Source organism: Cladophialophora yegresii (assembly GCF_000585515.1).
Source record: "Cladophialophora yegresii CBS 114405 chromosome Unknown aczIN-supercont1.2, whole genome shotgun sequence".
NCBI classification, from domain to species: domain Eukaryota; kingdom Fungi; phylum Ascomycota; class Eurotiomycetes; order Chaetothyriales; family Herpotrichiellaceae; genus Cladophialophora; species Cladophialophora yegresii.
In genome coordinates this window covers 2,688,479-2,715,248 of record NW_006913046.1, presented here as the reverse complement: position 1 = coordinate 2,715,248, position 26,770 = coordinate 2,688,479, and the positions used below count along the sequence as shown (strand labels likewise).

At 54.9% G+C, this 26,770-nt stretch overlaps 9 protein-coding genes across 9 annotated transcripts; 5 read left to right on the top strand and 4 right to left on the bottom strand.

The window, feature by feature from the left end:
* Positions 1 to 255: 255 nt before the first annotated feature.
* Positions 256 to 2,451, top strand: A1O7_02908 (uncharacterized protein; the record flags this gene model as incomplete). Its single annotated transcript, XM_007756935.1, has 2 exons — positions 256 to 389; positions 507 to 2,451. The coding sequence occupies 2 exons, from the start codon at positions 256 to 258 to the stop codon at positions 2,449 to 2,451; spliced, it is 2,079 nt and encodes a 692-aa protein (XP_007755125.1).
* A 487-nt stretch (positions 2,452 to 2,938) lies between these two features.
* On the top strand, positions 2,939 to 4,995 carry A1O7_02907 (uncharacterized protein; the record flags this gene model as incomplete). Its single annotated transcript, XM_007756934.1, has 2 exons — positions 2,939 to 3,414; positions 3,468 to 4,995. 2 exons carry the CDS (start codon positions 2,939 to 2,941, stop codon positions 4,993 to 4,995), a joined length of 2,004 nt encoding a protein of 667 aa, XP_007755124.1.
* A 275-nt stretch (positions 4,996 to 5,270) lies between these two features.
* Positions 5,271 to 6,876, top strand: A1O7_02906 (protein transporter SEC61 subunit alpha; the record flags this gene model as incomplete). The annotated part of the gene is made up of 4 exons (XM_007756933.1): positions 5,271 to 5,280; positions 5,343 to 5,443; positions 5,506 to 5,673; positions 5,725 to 6,876. The coding sequence occupies 4 exons, from the start codon at positions 5,271 to 5,273 to the stop codon at positions 6,874 to 6,876; spliced, it is 1,431 nt and encodes a 476-aa protein (XP_007755123.1).
* Positions 6,877 to 7,610: 734 nt separating this feature from the next.
* Positions 7,611 to 9,041, bottom strand: A1O7_02905 (arginine biosynthesis ArgJ 1, mitochondrial; the record flags this gene model as incomplete). Its single annotated transcript, XM_007756932.1, has 1 exon — positions 7,611 to 9,041. One exon carries the CDS (start codon positions 9,039 to 9,041, stop codon positions 7,611 to 7,613), a length of 1,431 nt encoding a protein of 476 aa, XP_007755122.1.
* Positions 9,042 to 9,593: 552 nt separating this feature from the next.
* Positions 9,594 to 11,552, top strand: A1O7_02904 (uncharacterized protein; the record flags this gene model as incomplete). The annotated part of the gene is made up of 1 exon (XM_007756931.1): positions 9,594 to 11,552. The coding sequence occupies one exon, from the start codon at positions 9,594 to 9,596 to the stop codon at positions 11,550 to 11,552; it is 1,959 nt and encodes a 652-aa protein (XP_007755121.1).
* Positions 11,553 to 12,270: 718 nt separating this feature from the next.
* Positions 12,271 to 13,275, bottom strand: A1O7_02903 (pyridoxine biosynthesis protein pyroA; the record flags this gene model as incomplete). Its single annotated transcript, XM_007756930.1, has 1 exon — positions 12,271 to 13,275. One exon carries the CDS (start codon positions 13,273 to 13,275, stop codon positions 12,271 to 12,273), a length of 1,005 nt encoding a protein of 334 aa, XP_007755120.1.
* A 1,068-nt stretch (positions 13,276 to 14,343) lies between these two features.
* A1O7_02902 (uncharacterized protein) lies at positions 14,344 to 15,966 on the top strand (the record flags this gene model as incomplete). Its single annotated transcript, XM_007756929.1, has 1 exon — positions 14,344 to 15,966. The coding sequence occupies one exon, from the start codon at positions 14,344 to 14,346 to the stop codon at positions 15,964 to 15,966; it is 1,623 nt and encodes a 540-aa protein (XP_007755119.1).
* A 4,811-nt stretch (positions 15,967 to 20,777) lies between these two features.
* On the bottom strand, positions 20,778 to 22,193 carry A1O7_02901 (uncharacterized protein; the record flags this gene model as incomplete). The annotated part of the gene is made up of 2 exons (XM_007756928.1): positions 20,778 to 21,180; positions 21,232 to 22,193. 2 exons carry the CDS (start codon positions 22,191 to 22,193, stop codon positions 20,778 to 20,780), a joined length of 1,365 nt encoding a protein of 454 aa, XP_007755118.1.
* Positions 22,194 to 24,240: 2,047 nt separating this feature from the next.
* A1O7_02900 (formate dehydrogenase) lies at positions 24,241 to 25,652 on the bottom strand (the record flags this gene model as incomplete). The annotated part of the gene is made up of 4 exons (XM_007756927.1): positions 24,241 to 24,584; positions 24,639 to 25,183; positions 25,245 to 25,420; positions 25,479 to 25,652. The coding sequence occupies 4 exons, from the start codon at positions 25,650 to 25,652 to the stop codon at positions 24,241 to 24,243; spliced, it is 1,239 nt and encodes a 412-aa protein (XP_007755117.1).
* Between the last annotated feature and the right edge of the window lie 1,118 nt (positions 25,653 to 26,770).

Here is a 26,770-nt window from a genome sequence, read left to right as displayed (position 1 = left end):
GTGCTTGTGGTGGTCTATCTGCGTGGATGTAGACATGGTCAGCCGTAATATTCCTACGGCGAAGCACTAAGCCAGCCTTTTGGCTTCTTGGGTTCTTCAACGTGTTGTGAACTCACATGTCGTAGGCCGGTCATGGTCAGTCATACCGCTTTGACACAGGAGAAAAAGGTCTAAATGAAGGGATGACTTCTGTCTACGTCGAAAACGCCACGAAGGACTTTCTGAACTCTGAAACTCTCGTCGGTCCCTTACAGGATGGAGCCTGGAACGACGCTGGTCAACTGGCAGCAGGCCTTCGAAGGCTACCGCATCCCGCAAACTCGGGCAATTGAAAAGCAACTGCGGACAAGCGCTGCACAAAACAAAGAGAAACTCAGGACACTGGTTGGGTAGGTTGGACGCCGAATATCATCTGCCTCGAGTCTCTGATGGACGAGCCCGCACCATCCACCTCTTCCATTCACGGCAGGAGATTTTGAGCTAGTCTACTGACCATTCATCTACAGTGGCAGCTATCGGGAGCTCCTCGCAACCGCCCAGGCCATTGTTGTCCTCGACGAACAGACGAGGTCCGCAGAGGATCACCTGACATCCATCGGTCATCATTGCAGACCGCCTCAGCTAGATGCAAACCACAGACCACCACCAGCCGACCAAGTGGCACTCGCGCAGTACCGGCTCTTACAACGATGCTGTTCGACCATTGGCCTGTGTCTACGAGACCAGAAATTGCTACCGTCCGCACGACTCATAGTCGTGTCGAGGCTCTTGTTGAAATCCCTCCACGACCGAGAAGCCACCACTAGATGCCTTAACTTCCTGCGTGGCAAGCTCACCAGCCTACGGCGGCAGCTTCTGCTTCGGGTGGAATCCAACTTGACCAACCCCACGTCAAAATTACCGGATCTGCTGGAGTCAATCTGTTCGTACTGCCTGGTTACGAGTAGCTCTGCGGAGGATACCCTGGCTCACCTCCGTCAGCTAAGACTCGATAAGATTCGCCGGCGACTCACGGCCTCGAAACAGCCGTCGACGATCCGTGAGGTTCTTCGCTATCAATTGACATCCTTGCAATCATTCAGGAGTCTCATTGGGCTTCCCGTCATTGAGGCGATGAACGACCTGCAGAAAAGACCTATTTTAGAAGATCCGAGCATTCGAAACCTCGAATCCCTCGACATTGACCGGATTGCATCGCTGATCCCGGATGATATTCGATCGTTTGTCCCCTACTTCAAGAGAAGTGCGCCCACTTCAGAAGCATTGCAATATAAATTCGAAAGCTGGTCACAAGACGCTTGTCGGGTACTTTCCGATGCTTTGCGCCAGTGCCTCTCAGAAATGAGCCACGTGAGCGAGGTGCTCGAGTTGCGGAAGCGGCTCTACACCCTTTTATTACCGTCTTACTTCTCAACGCCTGCGGGGTCCTATATCAAAGAACAGATAGCGCAGGCGATTAATGAGAAAGTCGGCGTCGTATGTCAAATGCAAGGAGCACAGTTAGACCAGAGCACGAACTTGCTGCTTCAACAAGAAGCACGTGGCAAGCCGGCCCAGCTGCTGTGGGACGAGGACATAGCGCTAGCAGGTCTCGACGTGGGGGGCAACAAACTTGTCAGGCAAGTGCGAAAGCGTCATGCAGGCCACAATGGGGCCCTATCGAAAGCTTCGAAGACTCTGGCTCGATGGTTATCTGCGGCAAACGCGACTCTGAGACAGCTTGACGCGACCTCGCAGACAAGGTGGCGAGACATCCTTGAGGAGCCTGATTACGACAATGAAGATGAGGCCGTCGATCTGATCCAAGAGCTCGGTGAGACAGATCCGAAAGTCTACAAGGAAACTTTGGAGACATCCCTCCGAGAAGCTGTTCTTAGGCACGAGTCGTGCATCGCAGAAACTGCTGCTCAAATCCTGGATCAAAAGAGCGACATATCCCACGCTGTGGCCGCATTGCGCTCCATTCGACTTTCGATATCATCTCTGAAGCACGTCTCTCCGGAGAATACCAAGTTTGAGAGGTTTCGAGACGTCCTTCCGAGATTGCAGCAAACGCTTGCCAACGAGGTAGTGGAACAGCTTTCAAAGAAAGTACGAAGTGGCGATAGAGCCGGAAAATGGGATGCAACCATCTTGCCAGATAACATGCCTTCCCCTCAAGCCTTTTCGACCTTGCGTCATCTGTGCAGGATAATGTTGGATCTCGGCGGCACAGACCTGTGGTCCCCTCCACTGATTGCGTTGGTCAAGGAGGCTGTCAGAGCGAGGATATTCGATCCTGAAGTTAGGTCCGGCTATATGCACAACCAATTCGACGAAGTATACCTAGGCATTGCTCTGGACCGTGCTCACGCTGAGCTTACTCAGGATATATTGAACAGGAAGGAGCTCGTCAAGTCTGTGTCTGAATATTGGACGAGGACGAAACTCTTGTTCGGCGTGCTCGCCTGAACAGCGGCCAGAGTGCCGACTCGACTTTAGAAGTGTCTCTTAGTTGACCTAGACACGTGGAATGACAATCTACTGAATCCGCTAAGAGACTAGATTTCTCGGTGTAACTTGGCGGTGGTCGCGAGACAGCACTAAAGGAGGCATGGCCGGATCCGGGTAAACAATTAATCCGCAATGCCCCTTTCAATCCGTCGTCTCACCATCTCACCATCGTCGACATCTCCCCATCTATCTTTCCAACCCAGTCTTACCGAAGTGATTAGGCCACAGTCCCATCCTTGGGCTCCGTGTTCATTACAATCCTGGTTTGTTAACTGCTATCTTTACTCCTACCAGCACATTTCGAGGTTTGGGTTGTCCCCTCCTATGCCCAATTGCCTGTGCCGTGCTCATCTTGAGGAAAAACTCAATACATGCTGAGACAGTGTCCCCCGGGTTGCGTCGACATGAGAAATCTTGCAAAGATTTCCAGCGACCTGTCACCGATATGCAGCAGGTTGAGCTTTCAGATCTCTCAGCAGAATCCTCTCGGAGCAAGAGGGCGATTAGCGAATCCATTTACCATGACCAGCTTGAAGCAGACGAAGACATACAGGCCGAGGACAAGCCGCTTATGTCTACCGATCTAAATAATGAAGTTGATATTCAGCCTACGGAACAGGACATCGCGATGCTTCCGAGGGTATCGGATAAGGTCCCATGGCGTGTCTACACTGTTGCGTTTGTTGAGCTCTGCGAACGATTTTCGACTTATGGGACCACGATCTTGTTCCAGAACTTCGTCCAACGCAGCCTGCTCACCTCTACTGGGCGAGCCCCTCATCCCGACGGGGATATCGATAATAATCCTGGCGCACTTGGGCAGGGTCAACAAGTGGCTACTGGCCTTGGGACGTTTTTCTCCTTCTGGTCGCAAACGACGCCGTTGTTGGGCGCCTGGGTTGCGGATACATATCTAGGAAGGTAATCTCTGATGCGATTCCTCCCATGTCGGATTCCGCTCACCTGTCGAATAGGTACCAGACAATCATGGTCGCTATCGCAATTGTGGTCGTTGGACATGTGATCCTGGTCATTGCCGCTCTGCCTTTAGTCCTCCAACACACCCAGACAGCCCTTGTCTCGTTCGTACTGGGGCTTATCGTCTTCGGTTTCGGCACGGGCGGCTTCAAACCAAACATCTCTCCTCTGATCGCAGAGCAGATCGTCCATGACCAGCCGCGCATCTCATTTGATCCCAAGACAGGGGAGCGCGTGATCATTGACCCAGACCAGACGGCAGCCAGGATTTATAACTGGTTTTACCTCTTTATCAACGTAGGAGCACTCTTGGGCCAAATCACCATGTCGTACGCGGCACTGTATGTCGGGTACTACCTAGCATTTCTGCTTCCAACACTGATGTTCCTCCTCTGTCCGGTCATATTGCTTCTCAACAAGAAGAACTACCGTCTCACGCGACCGCAAGGCTCAGTCCTTGGTCCGGCCGTTTCTTTTCTCATCTTTGCTGTCCGGCCACATTGGTCGTGGAATCCGCTACGTACGATTAGCAACCTCCGCGGCACGAACACCTTCTGGGAGGATGCGAGACCCTCTCTTATCCCACCATCTAAACGGCCGACATGGATGGCACCCGCCATTGATGACGCCTGGGTCTCGGAACTGCGTCGCGGGGTACAAGCCTGTTCTGTCCTCCTCTGGCTCCCACTCTACTGGCTCACCTATAGTCAGATGAACAACAACCTCACGTCTCAGGCCGACACAATGCGCCATACCGGGGTCCCGCCTGAGATTGTCTCCAACCTTGACCCACTAGCCCTGATCATTTTGATACCCATCTGCGACCTGTTCATATACCCGCTCCTGCGCAAACGCGGTGTGCGGTTAACGCCGATAAGGAAAACGACTCTCGGATTCTGGATCGGCTCGAGCGCGATGCTCTACGCCGCCTTCTTGCAACAGTACATCTACACGCACAACGCTTGTGGATATCATCCCACCGAGGGTCTTCCCTCCACCTCACCCGTCCAAGACTGTCCTCCTGCAATCATCTCTATCCTCTACCAAGCACCGATCTACCTCCTTGTCGCCATTAGCGAGATCCTCGTCAGCATAACAAGTATGGAATACGCATTCACAAAAGCACCTAAGAATATGAGATCTATGATTCAAGCATTTGCACTTTTGATGGGTGCCCTGGCGAATCTGATTGGAGAGGGGTTCCTGTGGCTCGCAAGGGATCCATTTCTCGTATGGAACTATGGGCTCATGGGCGTCGTGGCGTTTGTTGCTGGATGTATGTTCTGGTGGTGCAACAAGGAATTGGATTGGGAGGACGAAGGACTGAGTCCAGTAGCACACGTAGGGATCCGGAGTGCAGAGCGGACAGGTCAGAATGAGGAGCATGGGTCGGAATTCAAGCCTGAACGTAGAGGGAGAAGTATTGACGCGAGCCGGAGTGTCGTGAGTGATGATTCCGAGGAAGATGAGGAGACCCTGCTTCGTGATAGACTCCACAGGAGGATGAACGGGGACAGTCCGTGAGGGGCCACAGTGAGTGCAGCCTCGCGCAGCGCAAGGCTGAACATCCCAAGTCTTGGCACGGGCAGCTCGGCAAAGCTTCTGTTTTCTGGCGCGATGGGCATGTCGATGTGTCCTCCAATTCAAATTGCACCGTGGAGCTTTCAGGAGAAAGTGCCGTTGCGACGTCGACACCTGTCCCCTTCTACCTTCTTGTCCCCCGTCTTCTTCCCTTTCTCTTCTCCTCCTTGTCTTTGGTTCCAGGGCAAGATCAAGCTGTTCGTCTCGGCGCAGCAACCATGTCCGGCCGTACGTGCTCCTTTCCGACCGCCGCACTCTGGTTGTCGAAATTGCTAACAACGAGACCGCAGTCCGCTTCCTCGATCTCATTAAGCCTTTTACGCCCCTCCTCCCCGAGGTGGCAGCGCCCGAGTCCAAAATCCCCTTCAACCAAAAGTTGATGTGGACAGGAGTAAGAGAAGCGTCTTCCCTGCGACAAGCACGAACCCGAAACTAATGAGGGCAAACCCGTAGTGTACCCTCTTGATCTTCCTGGTCATGAGCCAGATGCCTCTCTACGGTATTGTCTCGTCAGACACGTCGGATCCCATCTACTGGTTGCGTATGATGTTGGCCAGTAACAGGGGCACTTTGATGGAATTGGGTACCACGCCCATCATTTCCTCAGGCATGGTCTTCCAGGTACGTTGCTGCGTCTTGAGCTACCACGACCTGAATCTGACCGAGCATTAGCTTCTCGCTGGCACTCACCTCATCGACGTCAACCTCGACCTCAAGTCCGATCGTGAGCTATACCAAACCGCACAGAAGCTCTTCGCCATCATCCTCTCCTTCGGCCAAGCCTGCGTTTTTGTCCTCACGGGTCTCTATGGCCAGCCTAGCGATCTTGGTGCTGGCATCTGCCTCCTGCTGATTGTCCAGCTCGTCCTCGCCGGGCTTGTGGTCATCCTGCTTGATGAGCTGCTACAGAAGGGATACGGTCTGGGTTCCGGCATTTCCCTATTCATCGCCACAAACATCTGCGAGTCCATTGTATGGAAGGCCTTTTCCCCGACCACAATCGATACCGGCCGCGGGAAAGAATTTGAGGGCGCAGTGATCGCGCTCTTCCACCTGCTGGTGACATGGCCTGACAAGACCCGCGCTCTCCGCGAAGCTTTCTACCGCCAGCATCTCCCCAACGTCATGAACCTGCTGGCCACCCTCACAGTCTTCGCTGCCGTCATCTACCTCCAGGGCTTCCGCGTCGAAATCCCGGTCAAGTCTTCCCGCCAGCGCGGCATGCGTGGCTCCTACCCCATCCGCCTCTTCTACACCTCCAACATGCCCATCATGTTGCAGTCCGCCCTTGCCTCCAACATCTTCATGATCAGTCAGATGCTGTACACCCGCTTTTCGGACAACCTTCTCGTCAAGCTCATCGGCACGTGGGAACCCAAGGAAGGTTCATCTCAGCTGTACGCCTCCAGCGGCATCGCGTACTATATGTCCCCACCACTGAACTTCACCGACGCACTCCTCGACCCGATCCACACGGTCATCTACGTTACCTTCATCATCGTCACCTGCGCCGTCTTCTCGAAGACGTGGATTGAAGTCTCTGGCTCCGCACCCCGGGACGTGGCAAAGACGCTCAAAGAACAGGGGCTCGTTATGGCCGGGCACCGTGAGCAGTCCATGTACAAGGAGTTGAAGAGGGTCATCCCCACAGCGGCGGCGTTTGGTGGTGCGTGTATCGGTGCCTTGTCCGTGGCGAGCGACATGCTTGGTGCATTGGGTAGCGGCACGGGTATATTGTTGGCAGTCACCATCATCTACGGATACTTTGAGATCGCGGCCAAGGAGGGAGATTTCGGCCAAGGCCTGAAGGGCTTGATTGCCTAGATGATGCTTTTGAGTCTGGAGAGGATGTGCATTGGGTTACTTAGTACCCTTCAGAAATAGTTATGTATGACCTGAAGATGCATAGCCAAGGTTGGGAAAGCAAAAGCATATGCAGGAGAAAAAGAGAGAAGACCATAGCAGCCACTAGCAACCGTCTTTCATGTACAGCAGCAAAAGCCATACGAAGACACCCACGCCTGAACTGTGTGATTGTTCCGCTTCGTGGCTAGGACAGACACGCTCTTGCAGTGACGAACTTCTTACTCCTTCGACAAAATACCTATCTGCAGCACTACGGCGTTCTCGCGTATCAGTCGTAGATTTGTCTGTCTTTTCTACCAGCCCCGGTGCTGTGTAAACATAGTTAGCCTAGCTACGGTGTCTATGTACTAGAGTATACACGACCTTGTCCCCGCCCCGTCCTCGTCCTCCGTGGCACATTCCCGGTATTGCACAACCTAGACGTCTCAATCTATCCACACATCAGGCAATGCATGCATGTGCCGTCTCGCCACGGCTTGCCCTGGCTACCTTGGCTCTTCTGCCCTCCATTGCAGCCACGGCTCTCTTGGGCCGCGACGATTTGACTCGCTGGCTGCTGCTCCCCTCGGCTTCGTTACTAGCATCTGCTGTCGTGTCGTAACGAGCCAACTCAACTCGCTCCTCATCCCTGCTTCACCACCATCTTCTGCTGTCGTGGCGAGTCAAGCCGCCTCCACTCGCTCCCGCCGGCACTACGTCCGATAATCCCCGTTGATCGTGACGTACTCGTGACTGAAATCACACGTCCAGTACGTGCCCTCGGCTTTTCCCACGCCGAGATCCACATCAACGATCAAATCCTCATCCTCGAGTAACCTGCTGGCCCGCGCCTCGTCGACAGATTGCGGCTCGCCATCGACCAACAATTTGAGCACGCCCTCGTCACGGGACGCCGAATTCTCCGCGGGCACGAAACTAACGTTCGTCCTCGCGGGGATGACGGAGTCGGTGGCCGAAGAGAGGAGGGCAGGCGAGGTATACCCTATCGCGCAGAGGATGCGGCCCCAGTTTGCGTCCTTGCCGTACAGTGCCGTTTTGACGAGTGGGGACCGCGCGATCGTGCTGGCGATGGCCCTGGCGTCGGTTTCCGCCAGGGCGTTGCGCACGCGGATGGTCACGAATTTGGTGGCGCCTTCCCCGTCGCGGACGACGAGCTGGGAGAGTCGCTGCGCAAAGGACGTCAGGATCGTGCTCATCGCGGCGTAGTCTTCGGGCGTGGATGACGAGGATATAGGTGCCGTGGAGGGGCTTGGGGATGCCGCGCCGTTGGCGAGTAGTGCGACGGTGTCGTTTGTCGAGGTGTCGCCGTCGATGGAGATGCAGTTGAAGGACTTGTTCACCGCCGCCATAAGGAGCGTGGAGACCGCGTCGGCGGAGATGGGCGCGTCGGTGCACAGGATCCCCAGCAGCGTCGCCATGTTCGGATGGATCATGCCCGCGCCTTTGGTCATGCCTGCGAGACGGTACTCGATGCCGGCGTGCTGTGCGCCCGGGAGGGTGAATGTCGTGGAGAGGAGCTTGGGGAACGTGTCTGTCGTGCAAATTGCTTTGGCGGTCGTGAGCCACGCGGTATGATCGGCTGCGAGGTTCGAATACGCCGCGGGGATCTTGTTGAGGATTTTGGCGATCGGGAGCCGTTGCCCGATCACGCCCGTCGACATGACGAGACTGTTGGGTCCCATGTGGTCGTCGGGCTGCGAGGACTGCTGGAACTGAGCCGATGCCGTCGAGGACATGGCCCACGCGTCGTCCACTCCGCCTTGGCCTGTCACGGCGTTGGCGCACCCCGAGTTGATGATAATGCTCCTTAGGCCCGCTCCGCCGCGTTTCTCGAGCACAGCCCGACTCACTTGTACCGGAGCGGCTTGAAATTTGTTAGTCGTAAAGACCGCAGCTCCAAAGGCAGGTCTGTCGCTCGAGATGAGGGCGAGATCCGGGTGTGATTTGTTTGCTGGCTTCACTCCGACATACGTGCCGGAGACGAGGAAGCCTCTGGGATAGGTGCCACTCGTGGGGACGTATTTCAGCTTGGCGGCGGGGATGGAGCTGTCTAGAGGAGCGGAATAGTGGCGGACAAACTGGCGGATGGCGGATCTGCCTGTCATGGGTATTGAGGTCGCCATGGTTGTGGCGTTGATAAAGTGGATATCAGAGATGACTGACGGAGCTCGGCTGACGTTTGGGACTCGTCCAGACTATATTTGGCAGTTCACATGCTCAATGGCCTCTAATTTGTTCGTGCGTAGACAGCATTCAGACCTCCGGGCCTGGTATCTTCCCAAAGTCGTTATCAAAGTCGAGGTGCGAAGTAGTCAGTGGGGACAGAACGATATCGGTGGATAGGATGCTAATTGCTCACGTAGCCGGCATCAACTCGTACTCCAAGATCACCCAGTAAAGAAGGCAGTCTCGACACTTCGATGCCGCACTAGGCTGAGCATATATAAGAGGCAGTCCTGGGGAAAATGGCAAGAAAAGAAAGAAGCGTGAGTCAAAAATGTATGCGAGAGCAAGCGACCAATCAGAGTCGCCGGTTTGCGGAGACGAAGAACCGCGTCACGCGATGGACAAATTCATGCCTCACTGACCTGAATGTCCTCGACGTCGGGCTCGCCTCGCTTTATTGGAGCTTGTGTGTAATGACGCTGGGCGGCCACAGCGTCTAATCCCCGGCGATGGCGAAGAGGAAGCTTCCTGAATCTGATCTGGAATCCGAACCTGAACACTCGGCCGCAGACACCCCCTCGAAGCGCCGGAGACGCACCGCACAGGCACAAGAAACGCTCGCCAATGGACATCACCACGATGAGAACGGGACCCCAGCCACGAACGGGTCACCGGAGAAGCAGGATACCCCCTCGCAAAGGATCAGGAAACCCAGCGCAAAGGCACGGGCACTACTGGAAGCAGAGAACGATGAAGGAAGCCCTACTCCCAAAGTCAACGGCCGGACTCTCTTCGCGACGCCCAGAAAGTCCAAGGAGAACGCTGCCACCGTGACGCCCTCGAGATCGGTGAAAGCCAAAGCAAACCGCTCAGCAAAACGGAAGAGCGTACGACTCATAACCGAAGCACAAACCCACGCGGACGAGGATGTGGACGAGGATGGGTTTCAAGGTCAAGATGCGCGATTAGCAAGAGCAATTCTCGACGAAGACGAACATACGGATGAAGAAGATAACGAAGAGGCAGATTCCAACCGCAACGTCGAAGGCCTCATCTCTGACGCTGAAGACACCGCAGCAGCGGCCACACCCACACCTACACCCAGAAAACGCGGCAGACCCAGGACCGCGACCAAACCCCAGCCCACAAAACCCGCGCGCTCACCAACGCCCGAAGGCGACATCCCCCCGGAAGAACGGTATTTCTACCAAACGCGACCCGGCGCGCCTCAAGTCTCGAGCAACCGTTTCAACAGCGTCAAACTTTTGACGCAAGAGGAATACTTCGAGCAGATCTCGTCGTGGAAAGACCCCCACGCGCCAGAGAAGGCCTTTCTGGCGAAACTCCACGCCCGAGCCTTCCCGCAATGGAAGTTCGAACTCGACCAAGGCTATAGCCTCTGTCTGTACGGCTACGGGAGCAAACGATCCCTGGTGACTCGATTTGCCGAGTGGGTGCACAAGAGATGCGACTCGGCCACTGCACCCCAAATTGTCATCCTGAACGGCTATATGCCTAAACTCAACATCCGGAACATTCTCAACACGATCGCATCTGTCGCGTCAGCGCACGACCGTGAAGACGACCACGACCACGAATACGACGGCCCCAAACTCACGGGCCAGCCCGAGGAAATGCTCGATACCCTCCTAGCACACTTGACCTCGAATCCGCCACCGGGAGAATTTCTTTACGTGATGGTCAACTCGATCGACGGCCCCTCGCTCCGCCGGTCGGGCATGCAATCCCTCCTCGCACGCCTGGCCGCCCACCGCGTCGTGCGGTTTGTCTGCACGGCCGACTCGCCCACCTTTCCTACGCTGTGGAACTCCACCCACCTCGAGCACTTCCGCTTCGTATATCATGACTGCACGACCTTTGCGCCGTACGAGGCCGAGATCGAGGCGGGCACAGGCACAGTCGACCAAGTCCACGAGTTACTCGGCAAGAAGAGATCCCGCGCGGGCGGCAAAGAGGGTGTGGGATTCGTGCTGAAATCTCTACCGGAGAACGCCAGGAATCTGTATCGTCTGCTACTCACGGAGATCCTGACGCTCATGGACGAGGGCATCAGCCCAAACCACAGGGATGGCACCACCGCTGATGGTGACGGTGACCCTGACGAGGGGGAGGAAAGCCGCGACGAAGACTCAGACTCCGATTCCGGACCACCGACGCAGCCACGGAGAAAGAAGAGGCCATTCCCCGTCAAAGCCAAAGCCAACGCCAACGCCAAAGTGCCGGAGCGACCGACCGCCGAGGAAGTCGGCGTCGAGTACCGCGCCCTGTACCGCAAGGCGTCCGAGGAGTTCATCTGCAGCAGCGCCATGAACTTCCAGTTCCTCCTGAAAGAATTTCTGGACCATCAGATGATCACGACTCGAAGAGATGGCGTGACGGGGGCGGAGATGCTAGGCGTGCCGCTGGGCAGAGAGGAGATGGGGGGCGTGCTTGAGGAGATTGTGTGACTGACGAAGCAATCAGTGCTACAGTACGAGGTGGATAGACGAGAATAAACCGTTAATGTTGGATGAACCAATCGGTCCTACGAGGTCGATAGAAACGCGTATACGTCCGTGTTAAACGGCGTGACCTCTGAACTTTTTTTAAAGTTCTCTGGATTCTTCAAAAGTGCATTGATACGCTATTCACAGTACGTGGAGGAGACCCAAGACGAAACGCCATAAAGATGCTCATGCACAGCACACGTACATGCGTTCGGATCATGCAGGCTTCCCCAATCTTCTACGTGCTCGTCCTCGTGCTCATACCTGTCTTTGAATCAATCATCAGTCATCCCCGTGGCACGTCAATGCAATCAGGCGCAGTGGATTGAGAATAGCATGAAGCAACATGCTCGCCGTCAGCCGAGGGGGTGATGCACGCATATCCATCCATCATCCACCCAGTCTACCCGGGCCAGAGTGACCACATCGGACCGGTCCGGGCATCCCAGATAGGCACCATCCACCAGTCCAGTCACCAGTCACCAGTCAGTTCCAGTAGTGTGACGACGAGAACCAGTCTGATCCAGTGCCGATCGTAGGGAACCACTCCCCCTTTCCCAACCGTCTCCCGTTCTTCCCATGCAATCAATCATTCACTCATCCACAGCGAAGACGGGACGAGTCGTCCATGGCCAGTCGGCTAGCCTGGTCAATTGACTAGCCTCCTCCTCAGTCGTGCTTACCACCCCCGCCCCGCCAATTTGTCCTTCTCACCCATACTCTGGACGCTGATGCCGACCATCGCCTCGCCCAGCCCCGTCGAGCACTCAGCCAAGACCTTCGCATCGCGGAAGTGCGTCGTCGCCTGCACGATGGCCCTCGCCCGCATGGCGGCATTACCGGACTTGAAGATCCCGGAGCCGACAAACACGCCGTCACAGCCAAGCTGCATCATCAGCGCCGCGTCCGCCGGGGTGGCGATGCCTCCCGCCGCAAAGTTCACGACAGGCAGCCTTCCCAGCTCGCACGTCTGCCTCAGCAGCGCGGCGTCGACTTCCATCTCGCGCGCCAGCGAGCGGAGCCCCAGCTCGCCACTGTCCGCGAGCACGGCCTGCGCGCGCGCAATCTCCCGCTTCACGGCCCTCATGTGTTTGACGGCCTCCACGACGTCGCCAGTGCCGGCCTCGCCCTTTGTGCGGATCATCGCGGCGCCCTCGGCGATCCGGCGCAGCGCCTCCCCGAGGTTACGGCACCCGCAGACAAAAGGCGCGCGGAAGGGTGATTTTTCCACGTGGAACGTGTCGTCCGCGGGCGTCAGCACCTCGGACTCGTCGATGTAGTCCACCCCCAAACTCTCGAGGATCTGGCACTCGACAAAGTGGCCGATGCGAGCCTTGGCCATGACGGGGATCGTGACTGCGGCTTGGATCTCCTTGATGAGCGCGGGGTCGCTCATCCTCGCCACACCGCCCTGGGCACGGATGTCGGCCGGCACGCGCTCGAGGGCCATGACGGCGCAGGCGCCGGCCTCCTCGGCAATGCGCGCTTGTTCGGCGTTGATGACGTCCATGATCACGCCGCCTTTGAGCATCTGCGCGAGGCCGGCTTTGATGGCGAACGAGGGCACGGCGCTGCCGTCGCCACCGTTGGTCTGTGAGGAGCCATTTTGGCCGTGGCTAGAGGATTGGGGGGGCGTCGTCTGGGGGATCACGTTGGACATGTTGGAGTTGTCGTTCATGACCATTTTTGTAAGGTGCTCGGGCACTGTAGGATAGTGGAAGAACCGACGCGGTAGGACGTGTCTGTAGAGAGGAGGCAGTTGAGGACAACTCGGCAGGAAGTGTCTGTAGAGAGGGGGACGACGGAAGGGTAAGTGTCTCTAGAGGAGGAAAGCGGTTGTTGGTGTCAAGGGAGGAGGAAAGGAAAAATGTCTGGAGGCGAGGGAAGAAAGATCTCGACTTTGAGTCACCAGCTCGACCACTCCACAAGATTGAACTTAAAATCTACAAAGTCGTATGCAAGTAATCGACAGGAGAGCCGCCAATGAGAACAGACCGGGACTGGGACGAGCGTATATCGTGTATGTTGGTGGCGAGGAGGGGGGGCGACGATACGCCTTAGGACAAGGGCAGACATTTCGAGAAGGAAAAAAATTATTCTGGGCCGGTTTGTCGCGACGTTCCCCGCGCCGTGGGACTCGATCCGAATTCCAATGTGGCATGAGATTGCCGCCGGCCAAAAATTACCTCTTTTGGTAGGTGAGAGTCCAGCCCAGACAGGCAGGCATGGGAGCCCCGAGACGCCCGAAGCCCCTCAAAGCGCCTAAGACTGGTCCCTATGAGAGGTACGTACTGTGTACCCGGGAACAATACTCCGTACTCCGTAGGCGTCACCAGAACCTCGGTGATAGGCGCTGGGATCCGGCTGACTCATCCACCTCCTCTTTCCTCTGTTACTGCGGCTCCCACTCCCCGCCGCTCATCTCTTCCGTGCTTCCCACCATCGCCCTCAAATAAGCTTGGAAACCCCTCTCTTGAGCGAGAGAAGCCACAGCGCAACGGATTCATCTCCGGGGTGATGGAATCAAAGTGCTTGATGAGATGCTCGATGAGATAATGGAAGACCACAAGGGTTACACATTTCCGTTCCCTTCCTCCTTTCTCTCCTTGCCCTATCTCCCTTCTTCCGGTTCGTGACACCCGCAGCTGGGGCTTCTCGATGCGTTGCTCAGATGCGGTACTGTGCCGTTGCTGTATACTGGAACAAATCCCTCCGTAACGGCCCATGAGATATGATACTCGAAAGGTCCGCCATGTACGCGGACACCAAGAGCGACAAGCTGGCCCGTCTTGCCATAGCTCCGAAAAGCCGTTCCATATCAATTCCAGACCTCTCTGAAGACGTGTTCCTCCTCATATTACGCGGCATATCTGCGTGGGATGTCGTTACCTGTCAGCGGGTCTCCCGCGCATGGCGCACGGCATTCTCCAAGGACGAGTATATCCGCTTTGTCTTGCAATCGTACCGACGAGCGCGGGAAATCCGAGCCCTGTCGCCCGCAATGCTCAACTTACATCCTTCGCCAGAGGCCACGTGCGCAAATTGGAAACAGACCTTGCTCTCGGTCGCTTCACGTTACCACAACATCACTCAAGGCAAGACCAGGAAGATCGACCGCTACCCGATGGCCCCGCTTGAACAATTAGGCGACTTCTTTGCCGTGGGCCAATGGGACTACCACGAGAGTCAGCCCGGGGGTCGTTTGTACTACGAGACTGCCGCCATGCACTTGAAAATAGGGGTGAAGCCTTACCTCTTTAGACCTACCCTGTGGTCGTACGACAACGGTCTCTTGGTTTATGCCCCAGCGATAGGCGAAGAATATGGACATTTTCCCCAGGTATTGGCTTTGCTGGATGTTGAAATTGGCAAGAAGTATCCGATCCCTTTCAATGCTCGGGACAAGATCATTCGCAACCTTCGGCTCAAAGATCGGACGTTGATTGTTGAGTGGGCCGAGAAGGATCCTTTCCACAATCTGAATGCGCTGGAGCAGGTCAACAGACATTTTGCCAACTGTTTCGACGTCCGCCAGGGTGACGACAACAGAGGCTGGGCCGTGACATGGCGTTCCGAGTGGAAGATGCATTTCCTCGGTCTGCCTCCCAACTACCACGACAGGTTCTTCTCCACGCATAATGCAACGCACTATGCCGTGTATTTCTGGCAGCCCAATCGAAGTATGTACACTGGCGACGAGGAGCTTCCAATCGAGTCGCTCTCGGTGTGGGATATTTCCGCTCACTCTTGTTATCAACCCTCAACGGATCCCGCCGGGAAACGTCGTCCGCCCGACGATGCAGGCCCTTATATTGTGTCCCGGTTCCCTTTCAATCAACTGGACTTCTTTGGCATTCGTCAACGTTCCACCGTGTCACTAATGTCCTTGCAGCTCGACTCCGATGCCCTGTCACTAACGGTGCGTGAGAATGTCGGTGTCGCAGGTCAAGGTTACTTCGACCCAGCAGAGCGCTTGTGGTGCGCAAAGACGACGTCGTTTCCCTTCGTCGGAGAGGGGCCTAGGCTGTACCGGGAATGGGATGGCAATCTTCCTCCCTATCGCGGGCACTGTAGCATGGAGAGCGCAGACGTCAAAGAGAGCGAGCGATGGTTTCTGCCGGTCATGGACGTGGTCGATTCGCTGGCCGGCGTCAGATTGAGCTTGGTCGAGACATGCTTCTCCGGCCAGAGCATGGAGAACAAGCTCGTCGTTCGAGCGAAATTAGAGGAAGGGGAAGATGGAGAAGAAGGCACTTGGGCGACACTGGGTGATGCAGTCGCCTCCGAAGTCTCCAGCATGGGCCGAATTGCCGGCGACGAACGGTGGCTTATAGGCCAGAATGAGCGCATGGAAGTTGTGGTGCTGAAATTCTGAACGAGCTGGTACGAGCGTTACAGTAGCTCGTGGTTCTCGCTGAGTATAGACATCAACCACAGTATGATACCCCCAGGACCGTCATTTGTGCCTCCTCTTTCTTCTGGACATTCTCCACAACTGATCCGGCGAGCAGAGGTCGCGGAATGATAGTAAGTAGGACAAAATCTGACAGTCATTGCGTGGATACCGCAACGTGCTTGAAGGTCGTCAGAGAGTTGTCTGGAATATGAACATTGCTTATGCACGGAACTGGAAGACAAGGCACTGGGGACGAGGCATTGCGGAAGGGCATTCCAAACATCTGAGATTGTGTTCAGGACTGCACTGGTAGCCTAGCCGCGGGCGCAGCTGCACCCCTAAGATAACGAGCAGGCGCGCCTAATTTACAGCTGGTCATTGAATGATAAGCCTTAGCCCCGCCCATTTCTACCTTGCGCGATGCCCAAATTTACGCCTTCCATCGACTTTCAATGGAGCGACAGTCGGCCCTTGCCGAATCCCAAATAACATGCGCCATGCCTGCCAGCCATTTCGGGGTAGCCCTGTGGTGCCTTTGCTCACTGCGCGTCAAAAGTACTTTGCAGACCTTGCCTAAGTCCCTCCCCAAACTCCTACGCTTGAACGCTTGAACGCTTGAACGCTTGAACGCTTGATTGCTTGAACCCATTGAGTGCTCAAACTCTGTGGGTGCTCAAACTCATTGAACGCTTGAACCCATTGAACGCTTAAATCCATGGACGCTGATAACGCATTCGTGCAGATGTACAGCGAAGTGGCTAGCCATGTTAGCTTCAGCACACAAGGCCATAGAGGTTCTTGAGGGTAACATACCTGCTACAAGAAGAAATAGAGCCAACAAATGGCGACGAATGTAGATTGCGGTATATTATTGGTAACACAAGCCATCCCAGTTAGGCATATTGCTGGTGATGGTGTTGGGAAGAAGATGGTGCCAGGGAGGCCTTGACCGCCAGGGTGAATAAATATCTGTTGGTAGGCGATTGTGCAGCCCAGCAGCGATACAAAGGTGTTTGCTTGACCTCCGGCCGGCGAGTTAAGAGGCTGCTGATAAAGACGGAAGTATTTTGGTGTGTTCAGCAGTCGTTGTGGTGACGCACCGACCACTGCGTCACCACAGCCAGTGACCATTGGAGTCTTTCCAGTCGAGGAGGAATGTTGGTTAAACCGGTGAATTGTGCAGCAGAGATACATGATGCCGGTGGTGACGTTGAGGTATTTCCGTCACCAGCCAGCTGCGGCTTGGGAGGCTATTGAGCCTAGGGACTGATTTGGTGCTGAGGTAGCTCTGGCGGCGAGTTCACCCGCAGACAAAAAGGGGAGCAGATCGCCAGCGGTGGCACTGAGGATTCTGCGCCACCGCTGGCTGAGATGTTGTGCGCCTTGATGGCCAGAGGATGTGGCCACCGCTTCAGCGGCAAAGGGGAGCATAGTGCCAGCGGTGACGCCAGCGATGACGGTGAGAAATTTGCGTCACCACTGGCTGAGATGTTGTGAGGCCCGATGGCTATAGAGTTGGTGTCCATAGAGATTGTGGCCGCAGATTGAATGGCTGTAGAGACTGTGGCCGTAGTATTGATGGCCATACAGTTTTGTAGCCATAGATTTAGTGGCCGTGATTTTGTGGCCGTGGTTCTGTGGCCATAGATTGATGGATCTGATGACAGTTGTGGTCCTTTGACCGTAGGCGGCCATGAGGGATTTGGAGCCACTGAGCAGCGGCAGTGGAAATAGCGACATTGCTCTTTTGAGCATCAATGAGCGACAGCATGGTAGCTTGAGAGATTGACGGTATGGTGGTGGTTGTAGACATCAATGGTTGCAGCGACATAGTCTTGGTGCCAGGCTGCTGGTGACGATACCATCCCAAGCATAAGCGAGCGACAAGGTAGTGTTATCATAGATTTGGGACACCAATGATGGCTGTAGATGTGAACAGACTGCAGCGACATCATTCTCGAGAACGAGTGATGGTTGCGATGCCCCCTCAAGCATCAATCGTCGATTGGAGGCGACGAGGTACGTTCTCCCTGTGCTTGGAGAGCACACTTGGTGGTGTGGTGATGGTGCTCTCCCAAGCACCATGTCGTTGGTTGGCAACGACAAGCTTCTCTTTGTGTGGGATAGTGGTGGTGATGCCCTCCCAAGCATCAAGTGGCTGTAGTGGCCACAGTTTTGTCGACGTCCTCTAGGCTCGAAATGAGTGTGGTGTTTGATTGAATGTAAAGAGCGACAAATGAGGTTTGAGCGCCGTGTTGTGATAGTGATTGCGGAGCGAATGGCTTGTAAAGCGAGCGGCTGTTGTGAAGAACTGTGTAGCGAGTGTCGGTTGGCATTAGGTATGCCAACGGCTGAAATTGTAGCGACTGTCGTGATGCTGCGTGACTCTGCCACAGATCTGACGGAGTAAGATCGAGTCTAGCAAGCTCAGGACGAGTCGCACTGCCTTGGTATCTGGCAGGAAGATTGACACTGCTGCCGCTTTGTGCTCTGGATGTGATGCTCTTGTCGCTTTGAAAGACAGACTGGCAGACTGGACGAATCCAGAAACCTATCGTTCTGAGGGAACCCGCACCGAAGTGAAGGGGTGCAGCTTTGCGCCTGCGAGATTAACGTGAGTCCCTGCTTAGCTCACGAGGTCCTGAATTCTGGCCGTTCCAGTCCCCACCAATGTTGTACAAAGCACTCATGGTGATTACAGGATGGCTGCCACACCAATCCCCGCCAATATCGTGCGTACTCATGGCGATTCCAGGATGGTTGGCTGGCCATACCACTCCCCACCGGTATTGTATGTTGAATACTCATGGCGGTTACAGGAGGGGTTGTCGAACAAGTCCAATCCCCGCCAATGTTGTATGTTGCATACTCATGGCGATTTCTGGATGGCTGTTACGGTCCAGTCTGCGACAGTCTGGGGGAAACCGCTGTTATCAGACATTGGCGTCATGCTCGATTTGAGTTGGCCGCGGTCCCGCTATGTACTCCTAATACTCGGCCGTCCATCTCTGTGAGAGACGACGGGGGTGAGGAATGTCGTAGAATCGGAAGGAGGAAGGCCACTTGTAGATAGGAGGAGTGTCTGGTCGAACGCGAGACGCTCTGCCGTCACTCGACCTCCCCCAATGGTTCCAGAGGTCGCTGGGGCATTCGGCGAAGCCGAAGGAGAAGTCTGACGCCGTTGAGTCGAACGTCCACCTCTTCCAGAGTTGCCTCAGGTGGTTCTTGAGCAAGAACCACCGTGAGCTCCAAGACACCGGCTGCTTGAGAGAGGAGATGCAGACGCCCATTGTGACTGATGGGACTCCTGAAAATAGAGAAGAGAGAAGGAGAGTGTGTCTGGTGGGCAAAGGCCATTAGCAACTGCTAACAGCAGTATTAACGAGAGCAGGAGCACCAGTCTTACAGAGTGTTGTGGCTGTTGTTGCTGTTATTGTCGCTATTGCTGTCGCTGGTGTCGCTCGCTTCTAGAAACAGCCTGTATCAGCAACGGTAATGGATATCATTGCCCATGGCGTCGCTTACCAGTACGTGTACTTCGGCAGAGAAAAGGGAAAAAGAGAAGAAAAAAGAGAAGGGAAAAAGTTGTCGGGGGGAGAGGTCATTGCTCGCTACGAGCCACAGGCTGTCCGGAAGCACATCCGCATCACCGAAAGCAATCGAAAGCTGTCACCTTGCAGGATCTTGAGAAGGGGAAATGGAATGACATGTCAATGGCTAACCAGACTGAATGATCTTGAGGAGAGAGAACGGAACGGCATGTAAATGGCTAACCAGGCTGAAGACAAGGTTGGCGCGGCGCCAATATCGGTTCTTACTCTGGTTGATGGTGAATAATTCCAAACCCAACCTCCTCTGATGTTCTGGACCAATGCTGCTGCGCAAACGATGGAGCACGCTGACGACGCGCTCCAATATCCGACCCACCTAAGTTACCTGCGTAGCTCACATGCACTCGCCCACCTGCTTTGCACTTGATCTTGATGAACTCTCCGGCGATCAATAGATTTGACAGATGAATGCCCCCAGGCAAGCCCCTTTCACCATAGATGCCATCTCTGAAACGTAGGTGAACACCCACGTGGTGCTGGGCTGCTTGAAGAGAGCGGCCCAGTCCTGGTCGTGCTCAGAAGTTTGGTTCGCTCCAGGCGCAGCTTGGCGTACGTCGGAGTATAACGAACGCGTGCAGAGCGGAACCGGGCAGCACGTCGGCTTGACAAAACATCATTGGCAGGGAAGAGTCGCTAGTCGTCGACGAAGTTCGTCATTGTACGGAGACATCCGACAGAAGTGTGCTAAGGACTAGGTGAGAATGAAGAGGTGATCCCGAACAGCTCATGGTGGAAGATGGACGTGACAGAAAAGAGGAGAGTTGAAGCAACTTCGGGGGGAGGGCACGAGCTCAAATATATAGGCAAATTTGGGCATCTCATAGCCCCAGCAGCACGATCGGTCCCCTGACGTCTAAGGCCTCGCTTATCGGGTATCTGAAGGAAGGTGGGGCGAGTGCGTGCTAGTGGTCTCGGTTGCTCCTTCCGAGCTTAACGAGGCCCCCTTTCAGCCTACACGTACTCCGTACAGTAGTTTGTATGGTCGAGCGCCGGCTAACGACCGGAAAGACTACATCTCCTCGTACATACAATAGGTCAAGCGCATTGGGCATCTTCAGCACTCCTGTGTGCACAGGCAGCATGCATAAAAATTAAGACCGAATTAGCAATTCTTCGATGAAGGTTGTCGAGAGCCAAGCGCCAATTGCCAACCCCCCCCCCCCGGGAGGTCTCAGATAATCATCTCTCAACTCTACTCCACTCGGGCAGCTGTCGGAATCCATACTCCTCCACCTGCACGGTGTTCGCTGGTGGGCCCCCGATACGATAGAGCAGCGTCGCCAAGCCCAGGCGACTGACAATCCACGCAATGAAGAACAGTACATGTGCCAGGCCCGATCGCTTTACAGCATAAAAGATAGCATGCAGAATCCAGATTCCCCATGCTGTTTGTGGATTCATGCTATGCGGCGCACCAGGGAACAATTTCTGAGCACGACCTACCATAGGTCGCATTTTTGCCTCGTACTCGACGAAAGCGGCGGGAGGGTCTTCTGGGTTGCGTAGAAGAGCGCTGGCGAGGGTATATGCACCGGTGAAAGCAAGCGTAGTGCCCATGCCTGAGATCGGGGAGGCGCAGTAGCTTTTGGCCCGTTAGGCGGAACATCTCGCGGTGATGGAGGAGTGAACTCACCCAGCGTCGCCAAGCAGTACGACCCGACCTTTAGACCACTTGTTCATCTTCACCTGTGCTATCATGTCGTAGTAGAAGTCGGCTGTCCCCATCATTCCCCCTATGATGCGTGAACTCTCCCAGCCGGCATCCTGAAAATACTCCGCCATCAGTTTCTTCTGGGCGCCCACATCTTCCCGCCCTTTTGAAGCCACCTGAACGAGCCTCTCGTCTTCTTCATTGACGACAGACATGAAGATAGTGGTCCTATCTTTCTGATCACTTGGTCTGACCATTATCCCTCGCCGTCCTGGAGCGTGGTACCAGCGGCGCCATTCGGTATCCGTGGGCCCCCTGGGGATGCTGAAGAACGCAGCATACATACCCAACCGCTTTATCCTGTCCTTTTCTCCCTCCGCTCCCCAAGCAAGACTGCGTGTCCCACTTTGAAGCCCATCCGCACCGACCACCACGTCAAAACTCTGCCTCTTTCCACTCTTCGCAAAGCGGACGTGCACTTGATTTCCGTCTTGCTCCAGCGCATCGAGATGGTCTCCGAACATATACGCGATTCCGGCTCCACCCGCGCGTTGAACTTCCTCGCTAATGGATTGACTCCTTCTGTAGCAGATGTCTGCCAATGTGCCCCTCAAAATCTCGATATCCGCAGTCGGAGTCGATACGTGGCCAGACTTATCCGCTGTATTGGAGGACCACACACGATTGGCAGCATCAACTATCTGCACGCCGATCTCGCCTGTCGTGGACGCGCGAATTACGTTTTCGAGGCCAAGTTTGCGGATGATGGTCACACCGGCGCCACGAATGTCAACGTTCTGGCCTTGTTTGCGGATAGACGATGATCGCTCGAGGATGGTGATGTGAGGCTTTTCACAAGCGGGGAGGTCGGACAGAAGTAGGAACATGGCGAGCGTAGGTCCACCAATGCTGCAACCTACTATCAGGATCTTGAGAGGTGCCATGTATAATACAAGTGGTTCTGTGTCAGGAAAGTACTCAATATGTGAAGCGGGAGAGAGAGACACCTGTAGTACCTGTGCTTGGACTTCGGGGGGCAAGAACTTATGGCTAGGTTGTGCAACGATTGTTGGAAGGAGTGGTACAATGGCATTTTATACAACATTGCGGTCAGCGGCGGCACGCCACGACCTATTGTCAATCGAACTTGAATTGACATCCCTGCACGTGCAAGGCTGGGGCATCTGAATGCCATGATGTCGTGGAGTCATGGTGATGCCGGAGACGGGGTCGAGATGGACGCTTTGAGGATTCGGCGCCGAAGCAACGGAGCTTCGGCTTCCAGACCGAGGTCCTTCCGCCTTCCAAGAACGGATCGAGACAACACGACCACGACGCTGAAGCGCTGTAAGAGAACATGACAGGGTCTTTTCGGGTCTTGAGTGGACGACATGAGTTGAAGGAAGAATGAAAAGTCGCGGAGTGGTGATTGTACGATTCGCCATTTGTTGGACTCTTAGGTTGAAAATCGGACAACTTCCCTCATCAAGAAACACAATCAAACAAACCTTCCTCGATCTTCAGACGTTTCCTTGGGCGGCACAGTCACGCGAATACACAAAGCGACGCACAGCTTCTCCGCAAGCAACTTTCGTGCTTTATATATAAGCATTCTGATCAAAGGTAGGTCCGACACAGCTGCACCTTCAAACTATGCTGGTATGGTGACGGTTGCGGCCACAGGCTCGGATGGGTGCGAAGTACATTTGATCATTAAACATCCCTCGACGAATGTTCGAGTGACAACCACTGGGCCTGCTGAGAGCTGTCCCGCTGTCGCAGCCGAGGCAAGAGAAGGCAGATATGGACTTCGTTTGCACTTCTGGCCAGAGGTGATTTCGAAAGGCGGAATATCCGGAGTCCTTCACCTGTACAGTTCTGCTGCTCAACCAGCCACTGACGGTACATCCACGGCCCCTGGCCCAAAGACTCTGGCCCTCTCCCATGCGAGCGTCGTGCTGGTAGGCGAAACCTGCCCAACGTGAAGCCAAACAGGCAGAGCTTTGCTACCTAAGACATATAAACCAGCTCTTAGCTTCGCCTGAGTAGCCAAATGTATGCAGAGTCGACGCCATAGATGAACGGGACTCGGCCCCGCTGTAAGGTATTCCGCGGACTGCCACTCACGTTGGCAAGGCAGCTTGCAAGCCACGGAGCGGAAGTCGCAAGTCGCAGCTCAGTGCTGTAAAGCCTTGGAGGGAATGTGTTTGTCCTCACCTGATCTTATCCTTCGATGTATCATTCGACCTGTTCGCCTGCCTGCAACACCACCTTTCCCCTCAGACCTGGTTCAAGTAGCCTCGTCAACTGATGTTGTCCAATCCGGATCCTATGCAGGCCTACGACCCAATACAGGCACAACGGCCAGACGGTCACCCGCTTAATCGTTCTTCCAAGCTCCAGGGCCGAGTGTTCCCCTGTTCCCTCTGCTGATACGACCAGACGTCTGATCCACTCTTGCAAAGCACCCTACGGACTCTAGAAGCCAGGCACGGCCGATCTATCACCGGCGTTGCAGGTGGATCGTGCAGCTCGTGATTCCATCGTCCCTGAAGCCAAACTTGTCCCATGGGGAAACTACTGCGGTTAGCGTGTACGAGAACGTGGAACTTCGAGCTGGAGCTGCCAGATCTGGGAGCCACTTAAGCTCTCCCCGCATAAGAGTTGGAGAGCGTCACGGGTTGTTCGAGCTTCCAGATTTCTTACTCGCGTTGGCAGATGTTTCACATGCGCTGGCCTTCGGGTTATTCAAGACATCATCTCTCAGGCTCTCACAGTGGTATTTGGTATAATCAGATTTTGCATACTCAGCATAGATATTACAATGCTGACCAGGGATCCGGCAGGAGTGCTCTGACATCTCATTTGAGGGACTTGCCCTTCGTTGTGATCCAAGACCGTGTTCATTCAGCCTAGCCTGCAGTTTCGGAGTCCTGTCGTCGCGATGCCTTTCTTCATGCCACTAGCAGCCTGCTGCGGTCACCAAAACATTTACTTGGTCCTCTGGCCGTAAGCCTTGGTAGCGTAGTCACCATTGTGGACGATGAGATCCTCTGGTTTGTAGTCGTGGCGACCGGAGAAGTAGCTCTCGAGGATAGCCTTGGTACCAGCTGCATAACGCTTTTGAGCATCGATCGAGGTACCAGACATGTGAGGAACCATGCAGTTGCCACCACCCCATGGGTTCTTGGCATATCGGAGGGGATGGTCCTTGGGAGCGGGTTGAGGGAACCAGACATCACCACCGTAGCCATTGAGGTGACCGGACTTGAGAGCTTCAGCGACATCTTCCTTGACGACGATGGCACCACGGGCGGTGTTGACCAGCCATGAACCTGTGAAGTTCCATCAGTATGACCTAGGCTGTAGATACGGCGGTCAGTGCTTACCCTTCTTCATCTTGGAGATCAACTCCTTGTTGAACAGGCCCCGGGTCTTCTCGTGGAGAGGGCAGTTAATAGTGACGACGTCACACTGACCCAACATCTCCTCGAGATCTTCAACACGTCTGCAGCCGATTTCCTTCTCCTTCTCGGCGCTGAGAGGCTGATAGTCAAAGTACAAGAGTTCCTTGCAGTCGAATGGCTTCAGGCGGCGGAGCACACGCTCGCCGATACGACCAACGGCGACGGTGCCGACGACCTTGCCCTCAAGATCGTACTCGTTCTTGGCGACGGCCGCAACGTTCCAGTCGCCTGACTGGATTTGCTCATGGGCTGGGACGAAGTTGCGGACGAGGGTCAGGATGGTCATGACGACGTGCTCGGCAACAGAGACGACGTTGCTGCCAGTGACTTCGGCAACAGTGATGCCGCCATTGGTCTTGTTGGCGGCGTTCAAGTCAACGTGGTCAGAACCAATACCGGCAGTGACGGCAATCTTCAGTTTCTTAGCCTTGGCCAGGCGTTCGGCGGTGAGGTAACCAGGGTGGAAACTGTATAACAGGATTTAGTAAATCAAGCCAATGTATCTCTAGGTCGGTGAATGTCTCTTACGGCGTGGTGATGATGACTTCAGCATCAACCAGTTCCTTATCGAAGGTCGAGTTCTCACCCTCCTTGTCTGAGGTGGTAACTAGCGTGTGTCCCTGGTCCTCAAGCCACTTCCTGATACCTAGCTCGTTCTCGGTAGTGCCGAGGAGGGCGGGCTGTTGTTTGGCATGTTCATGGCCCTGATCGGTGTCAGTGTTTCCCAAGCTTCAACACCAAGGGAGGGTGAAGAGTACGTACGTCATAGAGGACGAGGAGGACTTTGCCCTGACGTGAGGCACTTGCCGTCAGTGTGCGTTTGGCAATTGTTGAGGTCTGAAATGCGGGAATAGAACGGCGAGCAAGATGCGGGGAAGAAACGAGAGATGACGCAGGGCGCGATAAGGAACGCGCAGCAACACGGGCAAATACCATTTTGAAAAAGAAGATGTAAAATGAGTAGAGAGTCGAGGTGTCGAATAGGTAGGCAGGTGTAAGAAGATAAATTGGCGGTAAGTTGGTTTTGTAGGAAAATCTGAGTCGGGTGAGCTGGGTGCTTCTGCCGGCAGAGCTATCAGCCTGGAACAGTAGCTCTCGTACCTTTCTCACTAGAAGCCACAAGTTTGAGTTAGCTCAGACGTGACGGACTAGCGGGGAAGGTGAGTAGCATGAGCTCTGGGGCTTGCGTCAGGACGTTTGCTAGGACGGGATTTGAGTGCGCCTGGAATCATGATGTGGGATGGGCATGGGTAGCGGAGATAGCACCAATGCAGGGCTCGCCCCCAATTGCGGAGGGGCACCTCGTGCATGGGCGGCAAAGGTGGCAGGGAGGGGAAACATCGGCCAGATGCTTAGCAGCAGCGCACCAAGAGCTCCAGTCCCCGCGTGAGCTGTCAGCATTGCAGCTTGGGGAGAACTGATAACCTCGAACAGCAAGTTGCTTGCGGCCTGCAAGGACTTGGGCCGAAGCAGGCCGTTGCACCGGCTGGACTGAGGGTAGCCGCCCTCGGGGGAAAATATGCCCGAAAGGTGCCGCCTGGAACTCGCAGAGAGAGTGACACACAGGTGAAGGAGGGGTACGTACCTGCAAAGCCTCAATTGATACAAATGAGGATTGGTATATCACAGTGAAATGCAGAAATGGTCGCAATCCTGCAAGTTGGGGAATATCAAGAGACAAAATTCTAATCTCATCGGACGAACGCTCCCTCATTTATAACCCCATTCCGCCATGATCACACGAAGATTTTTCTGTTGTTCAGCAAGCTGTTAGGGTAGCAAGTCTTTCCACATCATCTCCCCCTCTTTTCTGCTCTTGCGGAGCTGTTCCAATAAATGCCACTCTTTTTGCTCTCCTCTCGTCTGCCCCACCACTCAGCTTTCGTGGTTACCCAATGCTTCATGCTCTAAGAGTCTCAGCATCCAAGGCTCTCATGCAAGACTTCCGACAGGGTCCTTGCCGCTTGACGGCACTTGTATATGGGATCGGGTTGACCCCATTCGTGCCGATTCCTTGGATCCCTGGTGGTGGCTGGCCATTTCAGATTATGCAT